The sequence below is a fragment of the Excalfactoria chinensis genome, chromosome 2, assembly GCF_039878825.1.
Source record: "Excalfactoria chinensis isolate bCotChi1 chromosome 2, bCotChi1.hap2, whole genome shotgun sequence".
Lineage (NCBI taxonomy): Eukaryota > Metazoa > Chordata > Aves > Galliformes > Phasianidae > Excalfactoria > Excalfactoria chinensis.
The window spans coordinates 12,668,562-12,694,457 of NC_092826.1; the positions used below are offsets into that span (position 1 = coordinate 12,668,562).

The window sequence follows — 25,896 nt, forward strand, 5'->3', positions numbered from 1 at the left end:
ATGAGCCTATAATTAGTTGACTGGCTCACTGAAGCAGCAGACGAAGCTCGCTGAAAAAGAGATGCTAATCGTTTGATTTTTACAGAACCACAGAAGAAAACTGGAAAAATACCAAGTGGAAAAACACTCAGCTTGACATTTCACACCCTTCTGTGTGTGCCCAGAATAGCACTGCAAAGGATTTGGGCTTGTGAACAAACAGACACGACAAATTGACAGTTTTATAAACCCAGAAACAGTAATCCATGGCTAACTGAAGTAAATCACTGTAACTTTACTGCAGTCAACAAAACAGTACCAGTTTCCATCAGCCAAAAGCCTGGTCTTCCATTGGTCCAAACTGGAAACTGCCTCCATCTCTTCTATTTCCTCATGTTCCAAACAACCACAAGTTGTTTCTCAAAGCATATTATTTGCTGAAACTCATGCTGTCCTATATGGAAGGAATGTATTCGGCCAAACACCGAAATTCAAATTTTATTTTATTTTTTTAAATTAGTTTTATTTAAATTTGAGTCAACCACTGAAGAGGTGAAATGAAAACGATTCCAAGAACACAGTCTCAGAATTACATGAATGACTTCCTGAAACTAAAAGCATAAAATTTTGTTTCTTTCGCTGTAAAATCTGGTTGAGAATACCAGTTGAAGTCAATGCTGTGAGATGATGCATAGCTCCTAAGACTGATTGTGCCAGCAACACATCAGTCCTGTGTACCTGGCCTACAGAGAGAACCTGAGCCGTCTATGGTTTTCAGTGGAAATGAGGGGAAGATACAGTCAGAGGCTGATTTTAAACCTTTTAATTATAAGGCAAGCACAACCACAGAAGACATTCAGAACAGGCAAAGGACACCTGCCACAGAAGAGGAGAGTGCAGAGTACAAGGACCACCCAAAAGGAGGACAAGGAAAGGTCACTCCTTGTCTGGGGGACAAACCTGGTATCCCATGTCCCAGGGAGAGGACAGCGCATCTTCACTGCTATTTGAATGCTAGGAACCTGACATTGCTCCTCTGTCCATGTAACAGTCTGCTCTTAGATATTTTTGTTTAGTTTACTCATTTAGAGTAAAATCTGCATGAATGATGTCGGGTAACATCTGCAATTTTTGGCAAGCACAAACTATGCTGGCTTCTAAGCGTAACAGTACTCCAGCCCTGATGTGATGGGTAGGGAGGTGCAGGAAATAGTATTACAATGCCCATCTTGAATGAGCAAAGCCCAATGAAGGCAGCAACAACTGAAAGGCTGAGACACACTACTAAAGTATGTTATATGCAGACAGATTTCCTTTGTCATAGTCACATTTCTCTTGATTTATGGGCATTTTGATAAACAAATTGAATATGCTGGTAAGTGATTTCACATCTGTGCATAAACACTTTCTCCTGTTATTGCCTTTTAATTGCTATTTTAATGATGCTACATTAGTATTTTCTTTCCCAACAAGATGATAAAAGATATATTACCCATATTTCACTGCAAAGCTCTTTCCATACTAGTTTGACTTTCAGTATTAGATTTTGAGTTTAAAATGGACCCAATGAAACTGCAAATGTGTTGGTAATAGGTGTGCGTGGAAAAGAAATCATTGCTATGCCCAACTGGCTTTGCTCCATAAGCTCAGATGAAGCCCAAACAGCCCAAGTATGCAGCCTTATCTCCCATGAATAGAACAAAAATTTCCAGTGATCCATGACAAATTTTTACTAGCTTTGACTGTCACAAAGTGGTTTTGAAAAGCCATGTATTTTTTAATCTATGCTAAACTGAGAACTGGAAGTGGGTTTTAAAAGCTTCAAAGCCCTTTAGATACATTGCTTAGGAGCAATCACCACATGAGGATGAGTTAGACTTAGATATAGGTGCTGCTCTGGGCACTAGCTCCTTTTCCAAGATAAATACATTTATAAACATTGTACTGCAGGTGCCGTGTAGGGCAAACGGGGCATTCTGTATTGGTTTGGGGATGGTTGCTTACACAGAGAAATGGAGATGGAAGTAGAAAAATTAGTAGAACAATTTTTCCTTCCTTGGGTCATTTCATGCAAGGGACTGTTACCAGCCTCACCAACAAAGAGCTATTTTGCTCATGAAAACCAAAAACTGAAAACAAGGTTGCAGTCTAGACACACCAATCAACTTTTCATAGCATGGGCTGTGCCTGGGGGCAGTGTGCTGCAGAGTCTGCAGGAGCAAACTCTGTGCTATGTAGAGCAGAGGAGGTTTTGCAGAAGCGCACTTAAACTGATCATTCTGTGTATTCAGTGAAGAATTTTTTTCCCAGCAGCATGTTTTGCCTGATTTGTTTTCACGTTAATAGTCACAATCATGTACAACATGTACAACAAAAGGAGCATCATTCATATTTGTCTGGGCTTTTTTTTTGCATTTCGGACTAATTGCTCTTTGACCAAACTGCCCTTCATAGCCTTCTAACCTTGGTAACACCATTTATCATCAGCTTTTAAACCTGGTGTCATCCTCAAACATCATCTCCAGTAAATATACCCAGTCCCCAGTTTGTGAAAAGCTGCAGAGCTGGCGAGGTGTTTGGAAGGCACTTCCAACAACACACCCAGTCCCCTGGCAGCTCTGAGCTCTTGGCAAACTTCCCCTGTTCTGATGATGTTCTGCACCTACCCTCTTGTTCAGGGGAACTAGGAGGGATAGGCACTGATCTGGTGTTTCAAAAGACACTAGCAGTAATGGGCTGTTCAGTGGGGGTTCATGGCTATGGTATCAGCCTTCTGCTTAGTCACTTATCATAGACTGGGTGAGTGTAGTTAAGCTGCCTGGTTACCTGACAGAAGTAATCTAGTGGGATGTTCAGTATCTCAGCACAATCATTAATTTGAAATCTTAATTAGATGTTCTTGGCTTATTTTTGGGGGCAACTGTTTTTAGTGTAATCTCTCTGATACAGAAGCTTTGCAGGCTGGAGCAGTGAAGTTTAACTTCACTTACTGTATAAAACCTCCCAGTGAAGTCTCAGCAGATTATAGTTATCCACTTGTTCGTTACATTTCAATGTACTGAAGTTGTGGGGTTTGTGATTACAGTTTTACTGTTTTACAGAGTCAGTCATTTGTGACTATTTCTATAAAATACAGTGCGAAGACTTAAATTTACATTGGGTTTTCCTATGGAATATATTTACAACTGAGAACATTAAAAAAATGTCATTTCATTATAAACAAAATGCCTTAATTGAACATGGTAGAAAACTGAAAGGGAGATGGGAAAGAGAGAAGAGTTACAAAATAAAGCCGTGGGATTGCACATCCCCACTGCTCCATGATATTCAAAATCCTATGATTCTATTCCATGAAAATCAGATAAACAGACACCATCTGCCCCCTGTAGCACTGTTACTCACACCCGAAGGATACTGAATGCAACGTACTTTTCATAAAGTCTTTGTCCTCTCATGAACACCTTCACCTCATTATCCAGTGGAAACGTCCCATCGTCTTTTCTGAAGCGGTAGAACAGTTTGGCATCCTTGAATTCTTTATGCTCGTCACAAACTGAAACATAAAATAAAATCTTCATTGGGATGTTAAAGGGTTGAGAATCAATTCAGCAGGTTCACTGGTGAACTTCAAAGCAAGCATGATTGGAGCCCAGCCCCCTGTGCTTAGGATACAACCTAATAAATTAGGTTGTACAACCTAAGTAATTTAGAACCTAAAGGTCTAATAAATGATGAAAGACTGAAGAAGGCTTTCAGAAAAATAACATTTCTAGCTACAAGGGATTCACGTTCATCAGTTTCATCAATATTAGCGTGGGCACCAACAAAGCATCCTTTTGCTAGATACTTGGAAAACCTTCCAATGTAAACTATTTAAAAGATACCACTCTAGACCAGCCAATAATGTAAAGACTGGCAAACTGCTTAATGTTACTTGTATTAGTTAAACCATGTGGCAGGAAAGCTGAGACTCACTGCATGATCAGTTAGAACCAAAGCCTTCTGCTCTCTTAAAATCGTCTCAATTGCTTTGCCATGCCAGCTAGCAAATGGGAGGTGCGATAGGAGCACGCTGAGAAATGCTAAGTAAGGATTTACAAGAGAGAAGATGTCAGTGGGTTCCTACAAATGCCAGAAGCAAGGACATGCATCAAGGGAAGGCTGCCCAGGAAATGTGCTGCAGCAACGCTGTCAGCCTACCGGCTTGGGCTTGCCTGCTGCACTGCAGGCACAGGAGCAGTGGCTGGCACTGCTTCCACTTGGCACTGGTATGGAGCACCCTGCAGAACTGATTAAACCTACCTGACTGAGCCCTTGTTCACTCTACCAGCCATTTTATTAACTTTGAGAGTAATGGATGAAAATTTTCAATGGGCACCTCCTTTACGTGTGATACACGCACGCACACACGTATATATAATTTATATCAAAGCTAGAGTGTGCAATTGGATTATAAAGCAAAAAACATTTGAAGGCTGTTAAAAGTTTTAAACAAGCACCCAGCAATAAGATATCTATTGCTCAATTAAATTAAGTCACTCAGGCATCCATGCAACTCTTCACTGACATTTTCTCAATAGAGGATTAAGTAGTCAGATTTGAATACCCTGTAATTACTTTATTCTTTAACTATCTCTTGTGAATCCCAGTTTCCATAACAACCCGGAATTTTAATTTAATAGCTGAGCAGAAGCTGCAGAAGTGGCACACGTTCAGTATGTGCATTTCTTCCTTTAATTAAGGTGTTGTTAATGCGCTGCTGATAGCAGCAGTATTCCTGCACAGACAGTGACCCCTGCACAAATTCAACAGTCATCTGCTAGCAGTTGCTCTATTTTCTATTTAAAAAGAAACAAGTGGTACATTTTGTCTTCTAGAAATGGGCAATACTATGCGCTTGGAATAGAGGACTCGGATCTTCTTTGTTTGTGTGCTTTCTAGCCTCTTTGTGCGCTAAAAGGCAACTAAATGCTGCCACTGATTTGGTAGCCTCCTTTTCATAAGTGTAAATTGTTATTCAAGGCGCTGAATGGAACAGGTCTCAAATACACAACAAGTTTAGGAGAAAATTAATCAGGACGCAGTCGGACATCTAACTCTTGCAGCTGTAGCAGCACAAATGTTTGTGCAGCTGGTGTGAGGAAGAGAGCTGGAGAACAAATCCCTGTGAGAAAGATGACGCTTTTTTTGCTGGCTTATTTTTCAGATGGGTTTTTCAGCTGGAAAGGGAGAAAGGGGCTGCGCAGGGGGAGCAGAGAGGGGAGGGAAGGGCATGCAGTGGAGATGAAGGCACTGGTGAGGGCAGGATCCAGCTGAGGATGCTCAGGAAGCAGGGATGCAGCAGTGCAGGCACTGTCTGTGGGGACTTTCCTCCTGTACTGACATGGGAAACACAAGTCTTTACCCTGATTGCCTCTCAGTGCCCCTGGGGACACAGGGGACCTTGTGGGGCAACACCCTTGAAGCCAGGTGTCCCTTTCCTGGCAGGGAACAGAACCTACTTGCCGTATACTTGAATGAAGAGCCCAAAGTAGATTTCTGCTTGCTTAGCTTAGAGCTGATATTGCACTTACCATGATGGATGATGCTGTGATCCAATAACTTCTGGACAAGTTTAATTGCAGTCTCTCGGTCTGAGGCCTCCTTGTGGTCAATCAGCCAGTCAATCAGCTCTTTGGCAACGAAGCAGTTGGGATACGTCTTGAGGTGGTGCCTTCGGTCTTTGATGACCTTCTCTTCATGCAGTCGGAGCCTGTGGGTTCAGAATCAACCCATGAATTGTGTGTACAAAGACCCTCTGCCACCAGAACAGAGCCTTCTACCCACGCCAGGCAATCCACACAATACATTTGTTACCATGTCAAACCCCATGCTTGGGAACATTGTATTTCTGTCCAATGGAAAAGACTAGGAAATGAAGAACAGCAGAGCATACAAAGCCCATTAAATGCTTCCTGTTTGCCGATTAAACTGTCAATACCTTGGAATTAATTTTCCCACATTACCACTAATATGTTCCATGTCACTCAGGATCACTACCATAGATTTTTTTTAACACCATTTATTTTTTCAGTTTCTTCATTGGTTGAGTAACTGCATTTTGCCTCCAGCTGCACAAGCACAGCATCTGAGATTTGAAATTCGGTCACAAAGCTGTTTCAACACAATGTAATCTAGCATAAAAAAGTTGCCTCCTACTTTTAATTAAGGGAAACTGATATCTCACTCTGCAAACTGTTGGTAAATTACATCTATCTGCAAAATCTCATTATCATATTGAAAGTAAGTAGGCTGGCTGTTTTTGAGATGCTTGGGTCAGAATGCAAAACCCTGATTAGATTAGTAAAGGGTTTTGAGTTCTACATTTTTATTTTTAAAATGGAGGAGATTTAGACTGGATATAAGGAAGAAGCTTTTAACAGGAAGGGTGGTGAAGCACTGGCATAGGTTGCCCAGAGAGGTGGTGGATGCCCAGTACCTGGAGACACGCAAGGTTAGGCTGGACAGGGCTCTGAGCACCCTGACTGAGCTGTAGGTGTCCCTGCTCACTGCAGGTGAGTTGGACTACATCAGCTTTAAGGGTCTCTTCCAACTCAAATGCTTCTATGATTGTAGGGTTTTTATTTTAACCATTTTTTTCCAAATTAACATGAGTAACGTCTTTACCAATAAATTAATGGATATCGATTTTTTAAAGTTTAAAAAGGTTTTCTGTTTTCTTGTTTATTTTTTTTTCAATTTCTGTTAATAAATATAATAATTCCATTTTTGCAGTGCCATGTATGTACCCCAATTATGAAGAAAGCATGGAATCCACAGTTCCTGGGCTTCTACTGTGAAGGGAAATGTTGTCACTCATTTCAAAGAGCTCAGGGTCTTATCATGTAAATACTCTTGCTGACTTCACAGAAGTGCCAAGTAACGCTGTAATAACTGTACAGGGTACAACCATCTCTGGATTTCAAATCAAAAAGTAGAGCAGAGTGTCAACTTGAGTCTAAGGAACACAGAGGAGTCCAGCCATTAGACCAGTTGTCCTTTCCTTATGATTCCATCACGAAACAAACATTTCTATTTAAAATCCAATAAAAGGAAAATACTTGGCTGAAACTGGCAAAGACAATGTTACTATGGCAGTAGACGAGACTTCTACCTAGTAGCACAGCCATGTTTTTGTTTTGCAGTGTTCGGCTTTGAGTACTGGAATGTCCAATGAATAATAGAAATTCAAAACTATATTTTGCAAGCACAAGAAAAATGAATACTTTAATATTAAAAACACTAATAAATCAGATTAGGGTTCTGGAAAGAAGTACTGGTAAACATCACAGGCATTGTGAAATTCTCTGAGCTTAAATATCTTTGCTTAAGGAATATTTTCCAGATGTGCTTCAGCAGCTGTTGCCATACTTAGAAAGAAAAGCCTACACAGCTCTAATTATAGAATGCGCAATTATCATTATCAATTACTTCTGACTGAGCTTTCCATTTTAAATATATTTCAGGTTTTTTTAATGTTCATTAATTCATATGTTACGCAATAATCTAGCAGAACAATGATATGGAAATAGCAGTATAATACATATGTAGATGGCTTGACCTACCTTTCAGTCATTGCTGTATGTTTGAATGAACGGAGCTCATCTGACACAAAAGAGAAAACCTGTTCTATTAAATTCTTTGCATAAACTCTGTGCTAGAGTGTGCCAAGAGGGCTACGATATTCCATAAACAAGCCAGTAGGTGAAAGCACCACAACTGAGTATTTATGTCTTAAATTCTGACCAAAGACTTTCCTTCAGTTGGTGGACTTGTTATCTATTTTAACTTCTCTAACGTGCCATAAGATACATGGTTTCACTACAGCCTCCTGCCTTACTCTGGGCATTGTAGCGCCTCTCTCAGTTATATTCCCATAGCTTACAGAAATTTCATCATCTTAATTATCTTCACTCACTTGCTAAAGTGGTTCCAAATTTGCTAAGAGGTTACAAAATCATTTAGCCAAACAGAATATGATCACATAAGCCTCAAGATATAATAATATATATATATATATTTACACACAACTTCCAAATGGAAGTGGGAAATTATTCTGCAGTTTATAGCCACTGTATCCCTACTGGCTTATTTCTAGCTTATTTATTTGAAATAAAAATCAGAAAGAAAAACTTATACTCTCCCTGGTTGTGTATGCCCTTCTCTCTGCTAGGGCTTCCTCACCCCTATGAATCGGCTAAAAATCAAACTTTATGGAGGAGAAGTAGTTTAATAAATTGAAATTGTGCCTAGCGTACAGTACAAATATAACAACCTCAGATTAAGTTATTGAGCTAATATTGCAGTACATAAATCAAAGGTTTAGGAAGGAATTTTATAAATATGTCAGTATTCAGCCATATTTATCAGGAGCCAAATCAAAAGGGATAAAAAGGAGAAAAAATTCTGGCAGAGAACGCAATCGTACACTGGGACCAAGAATCAAGTGAAGTGGTAAATTCTTTATCCCTTAGCATCTGGAAAGAGGCTTCTCATCAGAAGACCTCAGGATTTTTTTCTACAGAACGTTAATCACATTTTGTCAGCTCATCCACATTATGGCTGGAAAAGACATCACTTGACATTAGGCATATTTCTCTTGCTAGAAGTTTCTCTCAAGAGCTGCTTAGGAAAATTAACCCTCTTACCAAACCTGAGCAGTCTGAGGAGAAAGGAGGCAGAAGAGAAAGGCTGAGCAATTGGGATTAATGGGGGGAACCTTGGTTCAACAAGCCTTTGGACTACCGCCTGGAACTTAACGCCAGAAAAGAATCTGGTGTACACCAGTACAACATCCATACCCAACTCCCTATGTTATTCAAGGCAAGAGGACAGATTTTTACTTGGGATCACGGACTACACTACCTATGGAACTCAGTGTGAGAACTGGGAACAGAAATAGGCACGTGCAACACTTTAGTATTTGCAGACTGATATTGATGGCTCATATTCATGCCTGCAACAAATAAAGACATCCTGTATTTGCATATATGCATGCCAGAACAGTTTTCTCGGGGCTCTGTCCAAGCAGTTGTTCCTAATGAACAACATGCAGGGACTCTTGCTCCAAACTAAAGTGTCTCCTTCCTGTGTGGCTTGGAAAGGGCTAACCCAGAGCCCTGTGCTCCCATTTCACAGAGTGTGTATTCAGAGCTAGCCAGGAACAAAAAAAAAGAAGCCATTAGGTATTTTCTTTACCAACTGTCTGAAAAGTCACGATAACAGAAAAATCCAAATTTTTGCTTAAGAAAGGAAGAATCAGGCACTCCTTTGGGTAGAAACTGCTCTCACAGCTACATGAAACTTGCATTTCGTTTCCCACTAGGAGAAATATGCTTTCTGAAGTCTACCACATCTCTCTCTGAACCAATGGGATTTTGCAAAGGCAATGACTGCACATAAAGATAGTAGTGATGTTACCAATGATCCAAACGTCTCACCCAGTTCCTTCCCTCTGCTCAGCAGCTTGCACTTGGCCAACATCTTGCAGAAAACCATCCACTCCTGATTTCTGAACATGAAAGGACAAAAAACCTGCTGCTCTTCTTGGTAATTTTCTGAACAGTTCATCTGTCATTCTCTGGTATAATATACATTGTCCCTATGTTTGTCCTAGCAAATATAACTAAAAATATTTCTGTTGAAATCTTTCTGTTGAAGACACAGAAGTTTTGTATCACAAAAATCACTAAGTTTGACATTTTTCTGGAGGTGTTTTCTCAACATCAGCATATGACCTGTCTGCGGCATGGGGTAGGTACTTACTCAAGAGTGGCATTTCTACAAGGAGCCTCAGTGACGTAGGAGTGTAATTCCCATTGGAAGTTAGCACTCACAGGTCACCTGCAGACTGTTCATACAAACTAAGTGAGCATATGGCAAAGTTTGTGTATATATATACACATGGGAAAATACAGTACGACATGAAATGCTTAAGAATTATAATTCCCTATACATTAATCTTCTTCCTTATCATTGACAGCATAAAAAAAGAAACAGGTCAATGATGATGCAAACTTTGTACACAGGGGCAACCATGAAGGTCCTGTGCAAATGCAATGTGTGCTGCTGGGACATGCATTTCCAGATGGACTTGCCAAGCTTCAGCTGAAATGTCAGCAGTTTGCTGCCATTCCTCTTTCTATTTATGCTTCATCTCTGCAATCACTTAATTCCGTTACTTGATATTCATAGGAGGTACAACACCCTTTACAACACAGGCTTGTACTGGAAATAGGGTGAAGATACTTCTAATTTGGCACCTGTGGCAGAGAAGAAACTACCATCTGAAACAGAGTTAGAGAGGGGATCTTCAAAGAACCTCCAGTTATCAGTTCCCATCACTGTGTCTATTTCTGCTTTTTTGCCCACAGCCATACAGTCAACATGAGGAGAAGCTAGAGCATGGAGCCAGATAAGGATCTCAGATAAGCTGTCTCTTGGCACACAGAGAAGGAAAGCCCAAAGCTTCCAAAGAAATGACAATCTGCAATTGGGGATGCCTCTTTTATAAACAGAGAAGGTAATAAGGTCACCGAGAGTGCACAGCAATGTCCCAAATACTCACTATGCCCTTCTGACATGGGAAGGGGTCAAAACAAGCTCTGGGCATCCAAGGCTGGCATGGTGCAGGATCTAGGATGAAATCAACATGACACTTCTTGGAGATACTCTTTCAGCCCACAGAATCAATACAGAAATGCAAACCCAGAGCCTTCATGGTGATTATTCCAGACTGTGTGTCTGGGAAATGAGATCTGTGCTTTTGTCCTGATCCGTCATAAAACTGAAGACTGCTTACAAAGCCAAAGTTGTGTTCTTAAAACTCAAAGGTGCAATAATCTGACCTTGTGCCTGGTCTTCATTTAAAACAGCACATCATAATATTGTTGATTTGTTTAAACAAAGAATGTAAATACACTATGTATATGAAATGTATGTCAGATTTGGGAAAACTTATGTAGGCTTTTCTGTTTGGTTTGACCCTATGAGGTAAAGGAATGCAGAAAGAGGACTGCTGACCCCCTTACTCTTCTATTCACGCTGTGATAAACCCATGCCTGAACATAGTTCAACAGCATCACCTCTGCTCTCTTCTTAGTGAAGCAGGGAAACTCAGTATCTGGCAAAGCCACAGTTCTAATGACACTTTCTACTCATGTCCACATGAAGCTGTAAAGCTGCCAGTCTCCCTGCCTGCCAAGTCGTTTCACTTGCATTTCGTTTTTCGCAACTAACACTTCTAACTGCCTGCACGCTTTAACCTTGAACGCTTCTGCTTCCCTCAAAAGCATGAAACTGGGTTTTGCAAACAAGAAAACATGAAGTGTTTAGGCGAGTTATTATTTCATGTGCCTCAGTCACAAGGAAAGTGAAATCTGCCTGCTCCACCCCAGCTGGAGTAGAAGCTCTTAAATCTCAGGAGCTCACAGACCTCCCTCTCCATAAGAAGGTCAAATCTAACTGTGTTTACCATAGAATTACAGAATCACTGAGGTTGGAAAACACCCATAAGATCACCAAGTTCAGCCATCACCTAACAGTACTAAGTCCACCACTAAACTACATCCATAAGGAACACATCCATATATCTTATAAATACCTCCAGGGCTGGTTAACCCACCTCCTCCCTGGGCAGTTTGTTCCAGTGCCTCACCACTATCTCTGAGGAAATTCTTCCTGATGTCTAAGCCAAACTCTGAGAAAAGAGACCAACACCCACCTTGCTGCAGCCTTCTCTCAAGTACATTTAGAGATCAGCTATCCCCTCCGTCTCGTGCAGATGAGGTGGGATGCATTCATGGGACTAATGTGTTCAGGTCAAGGTCCAGGTGATACTGCTACGTGGATCCCTGAAAGAACCAGTACCCATTTCACTTGACAGCAAGCTATCTACTATCTACTAATATCTACTATCTAACCTATCAACTATGTTTTATTCACATTATTAGTCTGTCTCCATTGCAAGGATATTCTTTGGCTAACTACATCAATAAGTACAATGGAGACTAATCTTCTAGGGATAAAAGTATCTTCCTAAATCTAAACTGAAGTCTTCTGCCATAACTGAGAGGGAAATCACCACAGTTTCAAAGTTCAGATCAGGAACCATAGGAGGACCATTGTTATAGACATCCCTTGGTGAGTTTACACAATAACTCCCTGAAGGGAGGCTATGGCGAGGTGGGCGTTATCTTCTTCTCCCTGACAACAGCAAAAGGAAAAGGAGTAATGGCCTTAAGTTGCATCAGGGGAAATTCAGATTGGATTTTAGGAAAAATTTCTTCTCAGAATCAAGTATTGGAACAGGTTGCCCAGAGAGGTAGTGGAATCACCATCCCTGTAGGTCTCCAAGAGAAGGGCAGATGTCACATAAGGGATGTGGTTTAGAGCTATCACAGGCATGGGGTGATGGTTAGACAAAATGATCTTAGCGCATTTTCCAACCTTAACAGTCCTATGATTCTGTGAATAATCAAAAGCCCACCAATTCTCATGGACCTTTGCCAAAAGTCACTCTCAATAAAGGAAGTATTTCACAGACCAAGGCTGAGACCAAGACCACTGGCTGTTTGCTCTCCTTTCAGCAGTTCCTAGAAGTGCTGCTGAAAGTAAGCAAAAGATTTTCCGCCTTCATCATTAACAATAAGTCACACTGCAGTAGTATCTCAATTCATTCGAGCAATTTTTCTTCCCTCTCTCTACAAAACTCTAAATAGCGGCCAATGAGGTATCCAATTACTGAGCTGTGTAACCGTGAACATCATTAAGCATAAATAGCCAGTACCTGACGAGTAATAAAATACTTAGTGCAATGTACCACTGATAGCAATCAGATTTTTATATTCAGGCTATGATTCAAGATTTTGTATCCACTTCCAAGAAATATGCAGGTTCTGCTTAAAATAACCATAGAAGCAATACTCCTTTGGTATACATTATGTTATATTAAAATGATCATGCTCTTTTTCTCTCTTCTCATTCTAAATAAATAGCTTCCTTTTTCATGTATTGTATAACCGTATACTGCACTTTATTTCTATTTTAAAAGGAGCTGTGAAAACACCGAGTGAAAAAAATAGTGAACAGAAGTGGCATTCTGAACTAAATTTCTTTAAGAAAATCCTTACTGTATTTTTATACCAATTTATGTGTTTTTTTCTTTGTTTTTTTTAATCTCCTACATCTGTCTGCACTGCGATATGCAGGTTGCAGCCCTAAAACTAGACACGATTAGTGTGATTTTTTTTTCTCCACTGCCCTCCAGAAGTCTGTTGAAATCCAGTGGTTGACCACTAACCTATAAAATAAAGCTTAACTGATGCAACAGGGAATAATAAGCAGTGGAATACACAGAAGGACGCACTGTTGCTGACTACAAGTTGTACGTACTCTGAGACCACACAAAAACCAACCACACTCATAGGTTGTAGTAATTGAGATGTTTCCTGAAATGACAGGAAACTATTCCTGTCATTATATGTGACGTTGCAAGGAACCATCTAAATATTGTATGTCCTACATGCCATCGTCATTCAAGAACTATAAGCTCAAAGAGACACAAAGAAGCAGCGTTGTTCTGGTATGGGAAGTGATTAGCCAGTCTTGTGAGAAAAAAAAAAAAAAGACATTAGCATGGGAATCTGGCCTTACTGAAGCAAAATAGGAGAGGAACATAACTGCTTCCTATAATCTTTCAGGTGAGTTAAAAGCAGAGGGAAAGAAAATCTACCCAAGTGATACTGAGGGCAGCTAAGCTCAAAATTAGACAAGGTTTTGGAGCAAGATTTTTAATTTCTTACTTGAATAATAATTTAACTACCTTTTGGAGAAATGTGATTAAGGATTCAGTCAGAAGACCTTCCAGTCCTGTCTTTTATACTTATAGGACTTATGCTGTTTCCATAAACAACCTTGGGAGTATTACAGGTAGGAAGACTATTCTAGAATGCTTTATACCAGGAATCATGGCCTCCTGAAAGTCCTGTTTCAACCGAGGAAAAAGATTTCACATCCTGACTATACTGAGGCATTTGCTGCTTAAATTAATTAGAAGTGGTTATGTAGATAAATAGGCAGAAACTGTCTTGAAGGGGTCAATAAAATCTGTATTAGTTTACATGAGAAATGAGTCATAGAGGTTTGGCTTCCACATAAGTAAGGGCATGTGGTTTCTCTTAATGGACTAATACATGCAATTAGCTTATAACGCATTAATTGCTGAGTGTATAAACTGAAGTGCGTGCACAGGGGGCTGGGGCTGGGTGTCAGGGAAGTACTTCTGTGAGACAGCAAGGAGAAGCCAAGGCAAATGCTAATAACACACCACATTGTCTTAATTCCATTCTTGATTTTGTGCAATGATGTGAATGCAGCATCACCCAATGTACTAAACAATCCATATATATTAAGTGTGTATTATGAGGTATGTAGTCATACATAACTCACAAGAACATGTTTTATATTTCCAAAAGAGAGAACAGGCTGTGTTTGAGGTTTTTGCTTGGGTGTGTATTACTTCCATGTAAACCTGGCACCTGCCATTCTTGACAAGGCGCTAAAGATGCCAGTATGACAAAAGATGTCCACATTTGAAAGCATCCTTCCTTGTTTTTGCAGCAGAGGTTGCTTTCCGTTTTTATTGTGAAAATATGCACTGGTCCTTAGATGGCTGACTGGAAGAACCAGTATTAAACTGGCCTGTCAGTAGTTTATAGTCAACATGAAACTTGTAACATGTTTTTCAACAACACTGGGGGGAAATCCTATGACCTTTGTGACAAGTAACTGTGTGAAAAAGTGGCTGGGTGTCTGCTGTGAGGAAATCCCATCAGTTGGTTGGCAATATCCTTAGAGACCAAGGGGCAGGTCTGCATCCTTGCTAAATCAAAGCAGAGATGCCAGGAGCCATGGCAGAGGACCACTTGTCCCTCTCCACCACCTAAGTCTGCATTTATCATTGGGTGAAGCCTCTTTATGTCTGTATCCTGTTGGCTTTCTTGCCTCCACATACAACACCCACTCATCCTGCCGAGACTCGGATCACTGGGTTTGTAGGCACTGTTCAGCCCTCAGTTGAGAAGCTACCATGAGTAACTAGTTGGCTGAAGAGTCATTGTCACCCTGCTCTATTTAAGCCTGGAATTTGTCTCATTTTACATTGTGTCATATGAATTTTTATTTTATTTTCTGAAATAATATTATGTCTGTAATTATTAAAGTAAATATATCAAAATGGGATAGAAGCCTGAGGAGACTCATGTTACAGCCTTTTTCAGTTCTCTTAAGTTGTCATATTTCCTTAAGAAAAACATTGCTTTAAGTGTGAAATATGACCTTCACTGCCAGCTAGAGGCAACAAAGCAGTATAATCCCAATTAACATTCTGCTCATTTATACATTTTTTTCTTCAAGAGAAATTTGTAATATTTCACAAGGCTTTACAGGAAGTGACAAATAAAGAAGAAATTTATTTCCATCCACAGGGAAGAATGCAAAATGTGTTGGAAAACTATCGATTGCTCCAGAGTACATTAAATTAGTTCCAAATGTATCTATGCCAAATGATAAGCAATAATTCTACTCAACAATTCTGAAACACAACATTGCAGTATTTATTTTTCGAAAACAGAAATGATCATGTTATGATAAGCGATGGTTTAATGATAAAGAATGTTCCTGTCTGGTTTAAATCACTTTCTTTATCTAGGCCATACAAGCACGTAAAGGGAACAGTTATGGTATGTGAATTTAAGGAGATTAGTCAGTGACACAAAGTTACTCATGGACTTCAATTCTGGCAGGCTAATGAAGAGCCCTATCACTAAGGGAAATGTACTAGCAACAGTTCATTTAAAGACAGGTTCATTTTAAAGGATTTTACTTTTACAAAAATCTATGGCTTCTTTGGTTGTGCTCAGCGCTCTTCTACATCAGATACTTGACACAAACAGATACACAGCTGCTGCATAACCACTCTTTATGAGCAGTTCCTTCTGTCAGTCTGCTATGAAGGATCTTGTCATGCTTGATTAGGCCTTGTTTAATGTTCAGAAGTAGATGAGCTTTGAAAAGATAAACATTACAGAAGCATTTTTCCTCTGCTCTTAAAATTAAATGGAAAATTTCCTTTAAAATGATAAATGGGTAAGTAAATAAATACACAACAAACTTAGAGAAGTTCTGCCTGCTTCACCAAACAGCCTGCTCTCATTGCTCTGCCATGTGTTTGTCATTTCTCATTCCAGGCCAAATTATCTCTCCACACATGCAGAAAGCTCAGTGAACAGGTATTTATGCGCTCTGACAGTAAATTCAGATCATGACTTACTATTGCTTTAATAGCTCAGAACGTGCACCCTGATCCTTATTCACCAACTGACAGCATTGGCCTTACATATGATCTCAGCCACAGTTGAATGCTGGTAGAATTAGATTACAAAAACATGGTAATGTTTACAATGTACTACAAGCCATGGTTCAGGCCTGAACTTGAACTCACAGGCACGGTTACCAACCACCACATTTAATACCAGATCTCCATCCAACCTGGCCTTGAAGCCAATAGTTCAGGATAGACTTCAGATGGGCAGCAAGATAGAAACAGACCAGAAGTCAGGGCCTGCACTCTGCATCAACACAAACTCAGTTATTCCTAAATCCAATTTATTTTTTCAGGTCTTCCCAGGTAACAAGTGATAGGACAAAAGGTAACGGCATTGAGCTGCACCAGGGGAGGCTCAGGTTGGATATTAGGAAAACCTTTTTCTCAGAAATAGTGGTGCAGTATTGAAACAGGCTGCACAGGAGAGTGGTGGAGTAACCAGCCCTGCAGGTGCTCAGGAAACGTGGAGATGTAGCACTGAGGAACATGGTTAGTGGACATGGTGGGGATGGGTTGGGGTTGAACTGGATGATCTCAGTGGTCTTTCACAACCCTTATGATTCTATCATGCTAAGATTTGACATTGCCTGTCCTGAAGAAAGGCAGGATCGGTGGGCAGCCAGGGGATGGTCACTTCCAGATGGTAAGAAGACCACAGCTGGGCAGGTAGGTTACGGGCACATCTCACTATAACCACCCAGACCCATGGGGGCACTAGCAAGCATGCCACGGTTTATTCATTTTTCCATAGTCTATCCTTTTCTGAGGTGGAGTAGTGATTTTTTTTTTTTGCATTAGAAGATGTGCTATGTACAGCCTTCAGCCTGCAACAAAATGTCACAGTTCCAGTCCTCTGGAAGTTTTCTCCACCTACTATAAGTTTAAGCAAATTTCCATGTTTATTGTTTTTCCCCTGAACAGTTTACGCAATCCCTTTTTCTTCCTCCTTTGCCCCAGTAATGTGTCTCCCAAGAGTACTGTTGTTACTGGCCTCATATAAACTCAGATGTTCCAGATTCATCAGAAAAGAAATCAACATGAAGCACAAGTATATTTCATGTGAAATTATGTAGAATACACTGCTTCATCTGGTGTTGATTTACAGATTTAAAAAACAAATCATATGAAGCTCTTAATAAGTTCATTTGGAGCAGCTCTAGACCCACTGCAGCCAAACAGAGAGAATGCAAGCAATTATCCTGCAAACACCAGTGCTAGATTCATTATAGTGCGCCCAAAGTACAGCGCGTGGAAAAAAACACCACTTTATAGGAACCATTATGAAATACTTCAAAGGATCTAGTCCTCATGTCACTGTGATAAAGCAAAACGGTACAAAAAGGAAAAGATAAATCTCATTACTTTCTGTGTGTTGAGAGAAATACTATTATTTAAAAAAGCAACCGGGATAATGGTGGGGCACATAACTGACTTATTTATAGGCTTTTCACTACATCCATAAGGGCAAAGGAATACATCTCTTTACCTTCCAAACACATTATCAGATGAGACAGGGGAAGAGTTAAGAGCTCTTATACCCCCCTTACCTTTAATGTAGACTGAAATTCCATTTTCCACATGCAAAGTTGTCTTTGCAGGACTATGGGAAGGCAATAATTTATTTATGCACAAAAACAAACAGTAAATTGTCACTTTTTACACACAGTCTATATGAGATGATCTGAGAGTACTTGATCTTCTTGTCCCATTGCTGTGCTGGCGGTAAGACAGTAGGAACAGGTGGTTTGCCCTGAGATTACTGCTCTACTTGTAATGCCAACATGACACAGCCAATGTGATTTCTGGCATTAAAGTGATATTTCAGCCTTCAAGCATGTATTACTCCTTATATAGCCCTCGTTCTTCTCTCTATCATAGTCTTTCAAGGACTGATAGAAAACAATATGTCCAAAGTATGCACACTTTCATTTCTACTCCTAAGTTCTTAAGAAACGGATCTAAAGATAAACCTATATTCACTTTGAAAAGCTCTCTTGGTTGTGGAATGAGTTGAAATATTGGCACCTCATGAATTTCACATAATGTGGGGTAAAATCCTGGCCCAGATTAAGACAGCACGGACAATGAAACCACATTCTCACCTTCACACTGATCATAGAAATCCAGATTTGGGGACTGAGTGATTTGAAAAGTTCTTGAACATTTGTTTGGAACTGGATTTTTTCTAGCCCTTAAATTTGCTTGAACAGCTGGACATAGTGAAAGAAGTGGTACTGACAACCACCACATCACTTGTACAAACTAACCCAACTGATCTTCCACTAAAGAAGGTTAGGAAGTATTCTCAAGCCCTCCCACCAGTACAATGGATAGGACAGTAGTCACTGGTTATTAACCCATAACAAAATCTTGATAATATCATTTATTACAGCTAAAACAATATGACATCACGCCATGTTTTCATGAAACTGCAAGTAATTCAGGTCGGAAGGGAGGCCTCAAGGTCATCTGGTCCAACCTTTGTTCAAAACAGGTCTGGTTAGTACAAGTTACCCGTTAGTATAAGTTAGTCAAGAGTAAGTCAGAAGTTGAGTTGAGTCTTCAGTACCTTTAAGGATGGAAACTCCAAAACTTCTCCAGGTCCCTATCCATTTTTTTACCTATCCTCACGGCAAATGATTTTCTTCAGACATCTCATGGGACTTTCTCTTGCTAATGGCACTCACTGCCTGTTGTCCAATCCCTGTGCAACTCCAAGAAGTCTGTCTCCTTGTCTTCCTTGTCTTCCTTGTCTTCCCTACTACCACTCATTTACATTGGTGCAGCCAGCAGTAATCAACAAATCTCAAAATAGTATTTGTACAGTCTTTTTGAATTTGTGTGTGATAATGCTACTTATGGCTTCTTCATATCACAATCTCACTCTATTTCCTCTGACTGAGCACCAGAATAGCAATTTAAGATAGAAATTATTCTTTCCATGTCTTATTAAAATTGATTTCTGCCAGAGGAAAGTGTAAGTTAATTACATCCTGAGAATCAGGAAACAATTAACAGCTTTCTATTATATCACCTTGATTTCTACACTATACAGTTCTATGCTTCTGCAGAAAAGGATGTGTGATTATCAAGAGAAGGATCTTTTCTGCAAGAAATGAAAGGAAATTGTTCTGCCACAGACAATCAGCACTATAAATAATTCTTAGCTAGTATCTCTTCAGAAGTCATTTCCTTTATTTGCAATCCTAACTTTGAGTGATGTGTTGGCCATGTGCTGTCAGACTCTCTTCCCAGAGTGGATGTGCGTAAGTGTTGGGTTCTGATTCCTCAGACAGGCTCTCACAATTTCAGCTTCCTGTGAATGTTCTGCAGGGCTCATTTGAATTAAATTAAAAATCATTGTTTTTATGAACCATGTTGTAATTATGCCCTAAGTTTGGATTGCCTGCTACATCAGAGCTGAGAACGGCTTGTGAAAACACAAAGGAATACACAGGCCTGCTGTAAGAATCCCCAGTGCTTTGAAGATACAAGCCACAATGCGAAGAGCAACAGATACAACATGCAAACGCTTCTTTTTAACTCCTGCCAATAAACACATTTGGCCCAATACAGCAAGAAAGTGGTGCAAACACAGAGCCAGTAGATCATACAACAATTCAGCTGAACAATAATGGGAACATTATGGCATTATACCAGTTTTGGCAATAGCTCTCAGTGAGACAAACAAGGAAATAAAGGTAGGGAAAACTCCACAATGCAAGGTGAAAGATATCTGTGCAAGATGACAGCTGTGCTCCTAAAGGATGGGAGAATCTTCCCAAAACAGGTAGATTTTATGAGATCCATAAATTATAGATATGATAGTGTTAGTGCTGCTTTTCATCAGAAGACCTTTGGATTTCTCACCTCTGGGGTAGTTCCAATTTCTCCCTATTATCTCATACCTCAAGACTTGTTCTGTGCTTTGCCCTTGGTAAACACCATCTTGTTTGGCTCTTATCTAGCTAGAATGCCCTTGGAAAGATAATTTCTTCAGCTCTTCATTTCAGGCACATTGCCCATCTCCCTGATTCCTTCCATTGCCTCCTCCTCCTCTTCTGTCGCATCAAACATTATGATGTGAGTGCTTATCTTCACTCTCAAGATCCCATCTCTGCCATCACCACCTCTCAAGCAATGTTGGCTTTTGCTTTAGCTGGCCATTTGGTTCCATCTTTGCCATTAGGTTTTAAATCTTCAGTCAAGCAGCTTCTGCTTGTTTTATCAACAGGCGACACTCCCACCCAAACATGCACAGAGATATCTGGATGCAGTGCCCCAAATCCTGCCCAGCATTGCTGTGATCTCTACCAAAAAGCATAACATCTAAGCAGGTGGTGTGCTGAAGCTGCACTTCCAGCACAACAACCATCAGTTTCAGTTATCTCTGCACACGCCTGTATCCATTTGCTATCCTTTTATTTTACACTTGGACTATAAGCAGTATGGGAGCGAGGCCATCTTTTCATCAGCTGCATTGTGCCTTGCACCACTCTGGGATGTGATCTTCAGGATTTCCAGTATAAATCACACAGAATCACACAGAATCACACAGAAAATGGGTTCTTTATTCTTTGTAGTACTGACAGTCAGCAGCATGTGGTTCTTGGCAGCCCAATGATGAGACAGGCCATCCAGCAGCAGTGTATCATGACCAGAGGATGTCTGTCCAGGCATTTGTTTGAAGTATACAAATCAAATATGGAATCTCTCATGTCCAAGAAAAGTCCTGACAAACCATCTGAACCTACATAGAGGATCTCACCTTAAGCATTTTAACAATTTAAGTTCTAATAGTAATAGGGAGTTCCTACCACTGACTGGCAAACTTACTGGTTTGCAAAGTGCACGGTTTTATTTGTCAGAATAAACACAGCAAAATAGGGTCCCACTCTGATTTCAGATACATTTCAAGGGTTTTTTGGCAACAATCTTTGCTCCTTGCCTGGTCTCCTCTGCCAAGCTAGTAAGTGAAATGCATTCAGGGAGAGTTTTAATGAGTTCTTGAGACAGCACAAGGTAAGTAGGACATAGCAAGGTAAAAATGGGCAAAAAGAGTGAAAAGGGTCTCCTGGCCTGGCACAGCTGTATCATAGTTCGACTCCATCAGAAGTCAGAAGGATTGTGGAGTCTCTGGAACTGCTCACCTCTGAGCAGTTCAGGCCAGCTTAACTTCCCCCTTGCACTGTCAATGGCATTGAATATCAGGAAAAACTTTCTTTCTGAAAGAATGTTCAGGCATTGGAATGAGCTGCCTAAGGAGGTGGTAGAGTTGCCATCCCTGGAGTGCTGAAGAAAGGTGTAGATGTTGTACACAGGGAAATGCTTTAGTGGGCAATGTTGCTTGTAAGTGGACAGTTGGACTAGATGATCTTAGAGGTCTTTTCCAAACCTTAATGATTCTGTGATTCTGAGATCACTGTAACCCAGCTGAGCTCCTCAGGCTGCTCACCATAGGGTCAGGTAAGCACTAGTGCAGCCCTCCTGCAGAGCAGGAGCCCAAGCTCCCCCTGCCCTTTTCTGCAGCAGCAGCCTGACACACCAGTTCAGTTCTGCTGTAAAACCCACTGCTGACAACCCCAGGTGCTCCACACAAACCAGAGAGCTCTCTTCTTGCAAACCCCTGTGACAAGTGTGGTATTTCATGTTATCACCCACACGCTTGCAAGGAAATGAAAAATTATGGCTCCCTTATGCAAAAACATTTTAGCTTCTGTACTTGCTCTGAATTAGGAAGCCCAAACAGGCGCATTTTTTAATTATCTGTAAGTGCACCTTTGATACCCGAATGCATTTACTGGATTGAGACACTCATAAGAAATAAACTAAGAAGACTACAACATTATGGAGCTGTAATACATATATCAACGTTTGCCTCTGTTCATGCACAACACCCTGACAGGAGCACTGAAGTAAAGCTAAAAGCCTTGAATGAGAAATAAACCTAACAGAGTGCCAACAAGTGGTTTCTGGGCCACCTGTTTCTTCTTTGCATCATGCACTTAAACTCAACCTTATTTTTATAGCCCATCTTCAATAGGAGCCTGAAGTTAGGAGATAGGAATCAAGCAAATAACTGTCCTTAGTTGTGTGCAGGCAAATGAAGTACTGAGGGGGTGGCCAAGCAAACCCAGCAGTGCCTATATGGTGCCTTATCTCTGACCCTGACCATGCATTTCTGTCTGCTTTCTCACCCCTGGCACCATGTGCTGAGCCTGTTCAGAAAGTTAATCTTTTCTCACTTGTCTGCAACTGATGTAGTTCCCTGAACTTTGTATCTCATGAACAGCAGTGAGAAGTGCAAGGGAAGCGATAAGAGCGGGGCAGAGGAAGCCTGCAGACAGATCTGCTGTATCAGAAAATCACAGCCTTACACCATAGCTGAGTGAAATGCTGTAAGGCTGCTTCTCCCTCCATGATTCTCCAGAAGGTTTTATGCGGTCATGCAATAAATCGGCTTGTAAAGACCCAACTGAAAACCCAGCAAAAAGCCCTTCTGATCACTGCCACGGTGAAGGTCACCATGTGGAGACAGTCCAGAGATGCTTAAGCCAGACCAAATGAAGAGAAGCCTCAAGCAGGGAACCACCACTGCTTGGGGGCTCCTCCAACTTCACGGGCTCCTTCAGAGTAATTACTTCATTAGTAATTAGTAGTACCTCAGTGCAGCTTCTCTTCAAAGACTGTTTCTGTACTTTATTTTGTGTTGCTCTTTTATGGGGTGTATTCTTCTTTCAAACCTAGGCACAAGTACCAAACCTGTTTATGTTCTTACCACGACTTTCATTCCATTTGCCAGCTCTTCATTGGTTTAACCTCTTCACACAGAAGTTTGAACAGGTTACTGCATTCAACCCTTGCCTTTGACACAGAAAAATTAACAGCAAACGTGGCCACAAAAATGTGCTGTGCCAGGAAGAGAGAGGCAAAAGAGCCAACCACAAAGCAGAGGTTTCAAATATAAACAGCAGAATAAGCGGTAAGAAAGGTGGAAGGGTCTGGCCTTTTGGGAGGGACTGCCTGCTTCTGAGAGCAGGCTCTAAACCAGGAGGTATCTCCAAGTCAGCACTCAGCACCTGGACAGTTGATAGAAGGGATGAAGAGCCTATGGCACGAGGTCAACTGGACTGCAAAGGAGCTCACATTTTCTGCTGTGACAGTATCCTTCAAGTTCTTAAATTTTACATCACAGAAAGCACTGAAATTCTTAAATTTTTACACTTCAAAAAGCACCAGAGTCTACAGATAAAAGGAATAGCTTGATTGGCATGTGGTGCACAGATCACTGCTTCGTTCTTGTCCATTTATCCATCAGCAAAAGCTGGCTGACCTCTTCCCTGCATTCAGCCAGGTCTTACCCTACAGATGTGACTCAGGAGGAGGTAAGGAGTGGGTTCTTTCTTGAAGACTGTCCTCAGAGTTTCCCCCATCCCATCCCATCCCATCCCATCCCATCCCATCCCGTCCCATCCCATCCCATCCCATTCCATCCCAGCACACGCACTGTAAGTTCTCCATCTCCCCACTGCAGCGGTACTTTTCTCTGTGCTTTAGGGATGTCACTCTTAGGCTCCATGTTAGCTGCAAAAACCTGCCACAAGCTGTGGCCAAGATTTGTGTTGCAAGAACTTTATCTTTCTTTTGAGCACACAGTGCCTACCCCTGCAGGGACTTGATGAATAGCTTGAATTCCTAGGTGCTATCGCTATACAAATAGTAAATAATAATGACAAGCGATAGGAGCACTCCTGTCATGCTGCCAGCCCGTGGCCGCTGCCCCCACAAGAGCTGAGGTTGTGCACTAAGTGCAGCACACAGCAAAGTGAGGCTGTCTATAGGATATTAGCCCTTCCTTCCCTGCACAAGCACCGACATCAGAGCAGTCTCCTTTACCTGTTCATAGGCAGTTCCTATAATCTAAAATAAATAAAACCCATTCTTGCGCACACTACACATACCCTTTGCTTCCCTGCTAATCTCTGCTAACCTGAGACAGAGGTTAATGATTCACTCCATCTGGAATGGAATACACAAAATATACAGCCCAAACCACTCTTACAACATCCGCCTTACTGTGTGCATAGAGCAAGAGTGATCGCTGTTTGCACATGCATTGTTAGCTACTTCAACACAGAGCTGCTGGCTGGAGCGACTCAATTATTGAAACAGCTTAAGGGAAAGACCTGAGCAAATGACAGCCTTCCATCCACATTTACAGAAATGCTGAATAACCAGAAATTTCACTGAAAAACAGGAGAAACTGAGATTCCTGGCCCAGGAACCTTAGGTATATACATGTGTGTATGTGGATACATATATATATACACACTCACATGTATCATAGAATATCCTGAGCTGGAAGGGACACATAAAGATCACTGAGTCCATATATGTACATGGCACCACCAACATAATTAAGATTAGTGCAAACACGCACGATTCAAAGACATGAGAAGGTACATCAGATATCAGAGATTCTAGAAAAACTGAATGTATACACTTATAAAATTAATTTACCCAAGTTAAAACGTATAATTAAATGTGTTTTTGATAGTATTCATTTAGCAGGAAGCCACTCGATTTCAAAGCACTCCGTTTTGCAACCTTCCCAACCTTCACTTTGAAGCCCTCCTTTCAGGTCATTCCTCTGGTGGAATTTCACAGAGAAGGCTGACAATTTTTTGGCTGCTTGATTTTGGAAAACAAATTAGTGAAAATGAAATTAGTTGTGCAGAAAGCTCTGGAGCAGTTTGTTCCACAAAGATCTGATGATATAACCTCCCATGACCTATCTGCCCTGAAGAAGTAAGCGGATACGAGCCTTCTCAAGTGAGACAAATGAAAATCATTTTCTCAGGGTCAGTTTTGAGCCCAATTAGGGAGCTCTTCACTAATAGAAATGCAGCCACTGGTGGAGAACTAAAGTTGGTACACGAACATGGTGCAGGGGGTAAAAAAGTACATTCAGTATTAGATGGGCTGAGGCAGATCACAAAATCTAATCTCAGTGAATTCTATCTCCAGAAGTGGCATATAAGATTGGTTGATATCTGACAATCAGTCTGGACTTGTCTGCAGGGGAAGTGACCACTGGGTAGTTCTTAACTCCTCACTCCTCTTAGTGTGTCTCTATACCGCCACAGTTGTGCATCACTGGAGTGTTAATGCTGTTCTAAGCACAGTGATAACATTTGATAAATTATGTAACTGTATGCTTAATATATTTCTATCATACGGCAATACATTAACGCCATGATCTCTTGATTGCATTACTCTAGTAACTGTTACTGCTATGCGCCATTGACTTAATTGCATCTTCGAATGCCAATGAACTTTTGACCCTTACCAGAGTGAAAAAGGTTGACTGTTTACTGCTCCAAATAAGAAACAAAGTTTATAGACCTGTAAGTTCTATAATACAGCAGAAGTTAATGACTCTGACAGTTACGCACTCCGATGTACTAAGAAGTTTTCATCAGTGATAATCTTCA

At 40.8% G+C, this 25,896-nt stretch overlaps 1 protein-coding gene across 4 annotated transcripts in view; it reads right to left on the reverse strand.

The window, feature by feature from the left end:
- DEPTOR (DEP domain containing MTOR interacting protein) overlaps nt 1–25,896 on the reverse strand; it is a 64,881-nt gene that overhangs the window by 34,445 nt on the left and 4,540 nt on the right. For all 4 annotated transcript variants that reach the window (XM_072328478.1, XM_072328477.1, XM_072328476.1 and 1 more), the window contains 2 exons: nt 5,553–5,731; nt 3,409–3,532 (listed from right to left, as the gene is read on the reverse strand). In XM_072328478.1, coding sequence (XP_072184579.1) covers nt 3,409–3,532; nt 5,553–5,731 — 303 coding nt within the window. The remainder of the gene's footprint in view (nt 1–3,408; nt 3,533–5,552; nt 5,732–25,896) is intronic.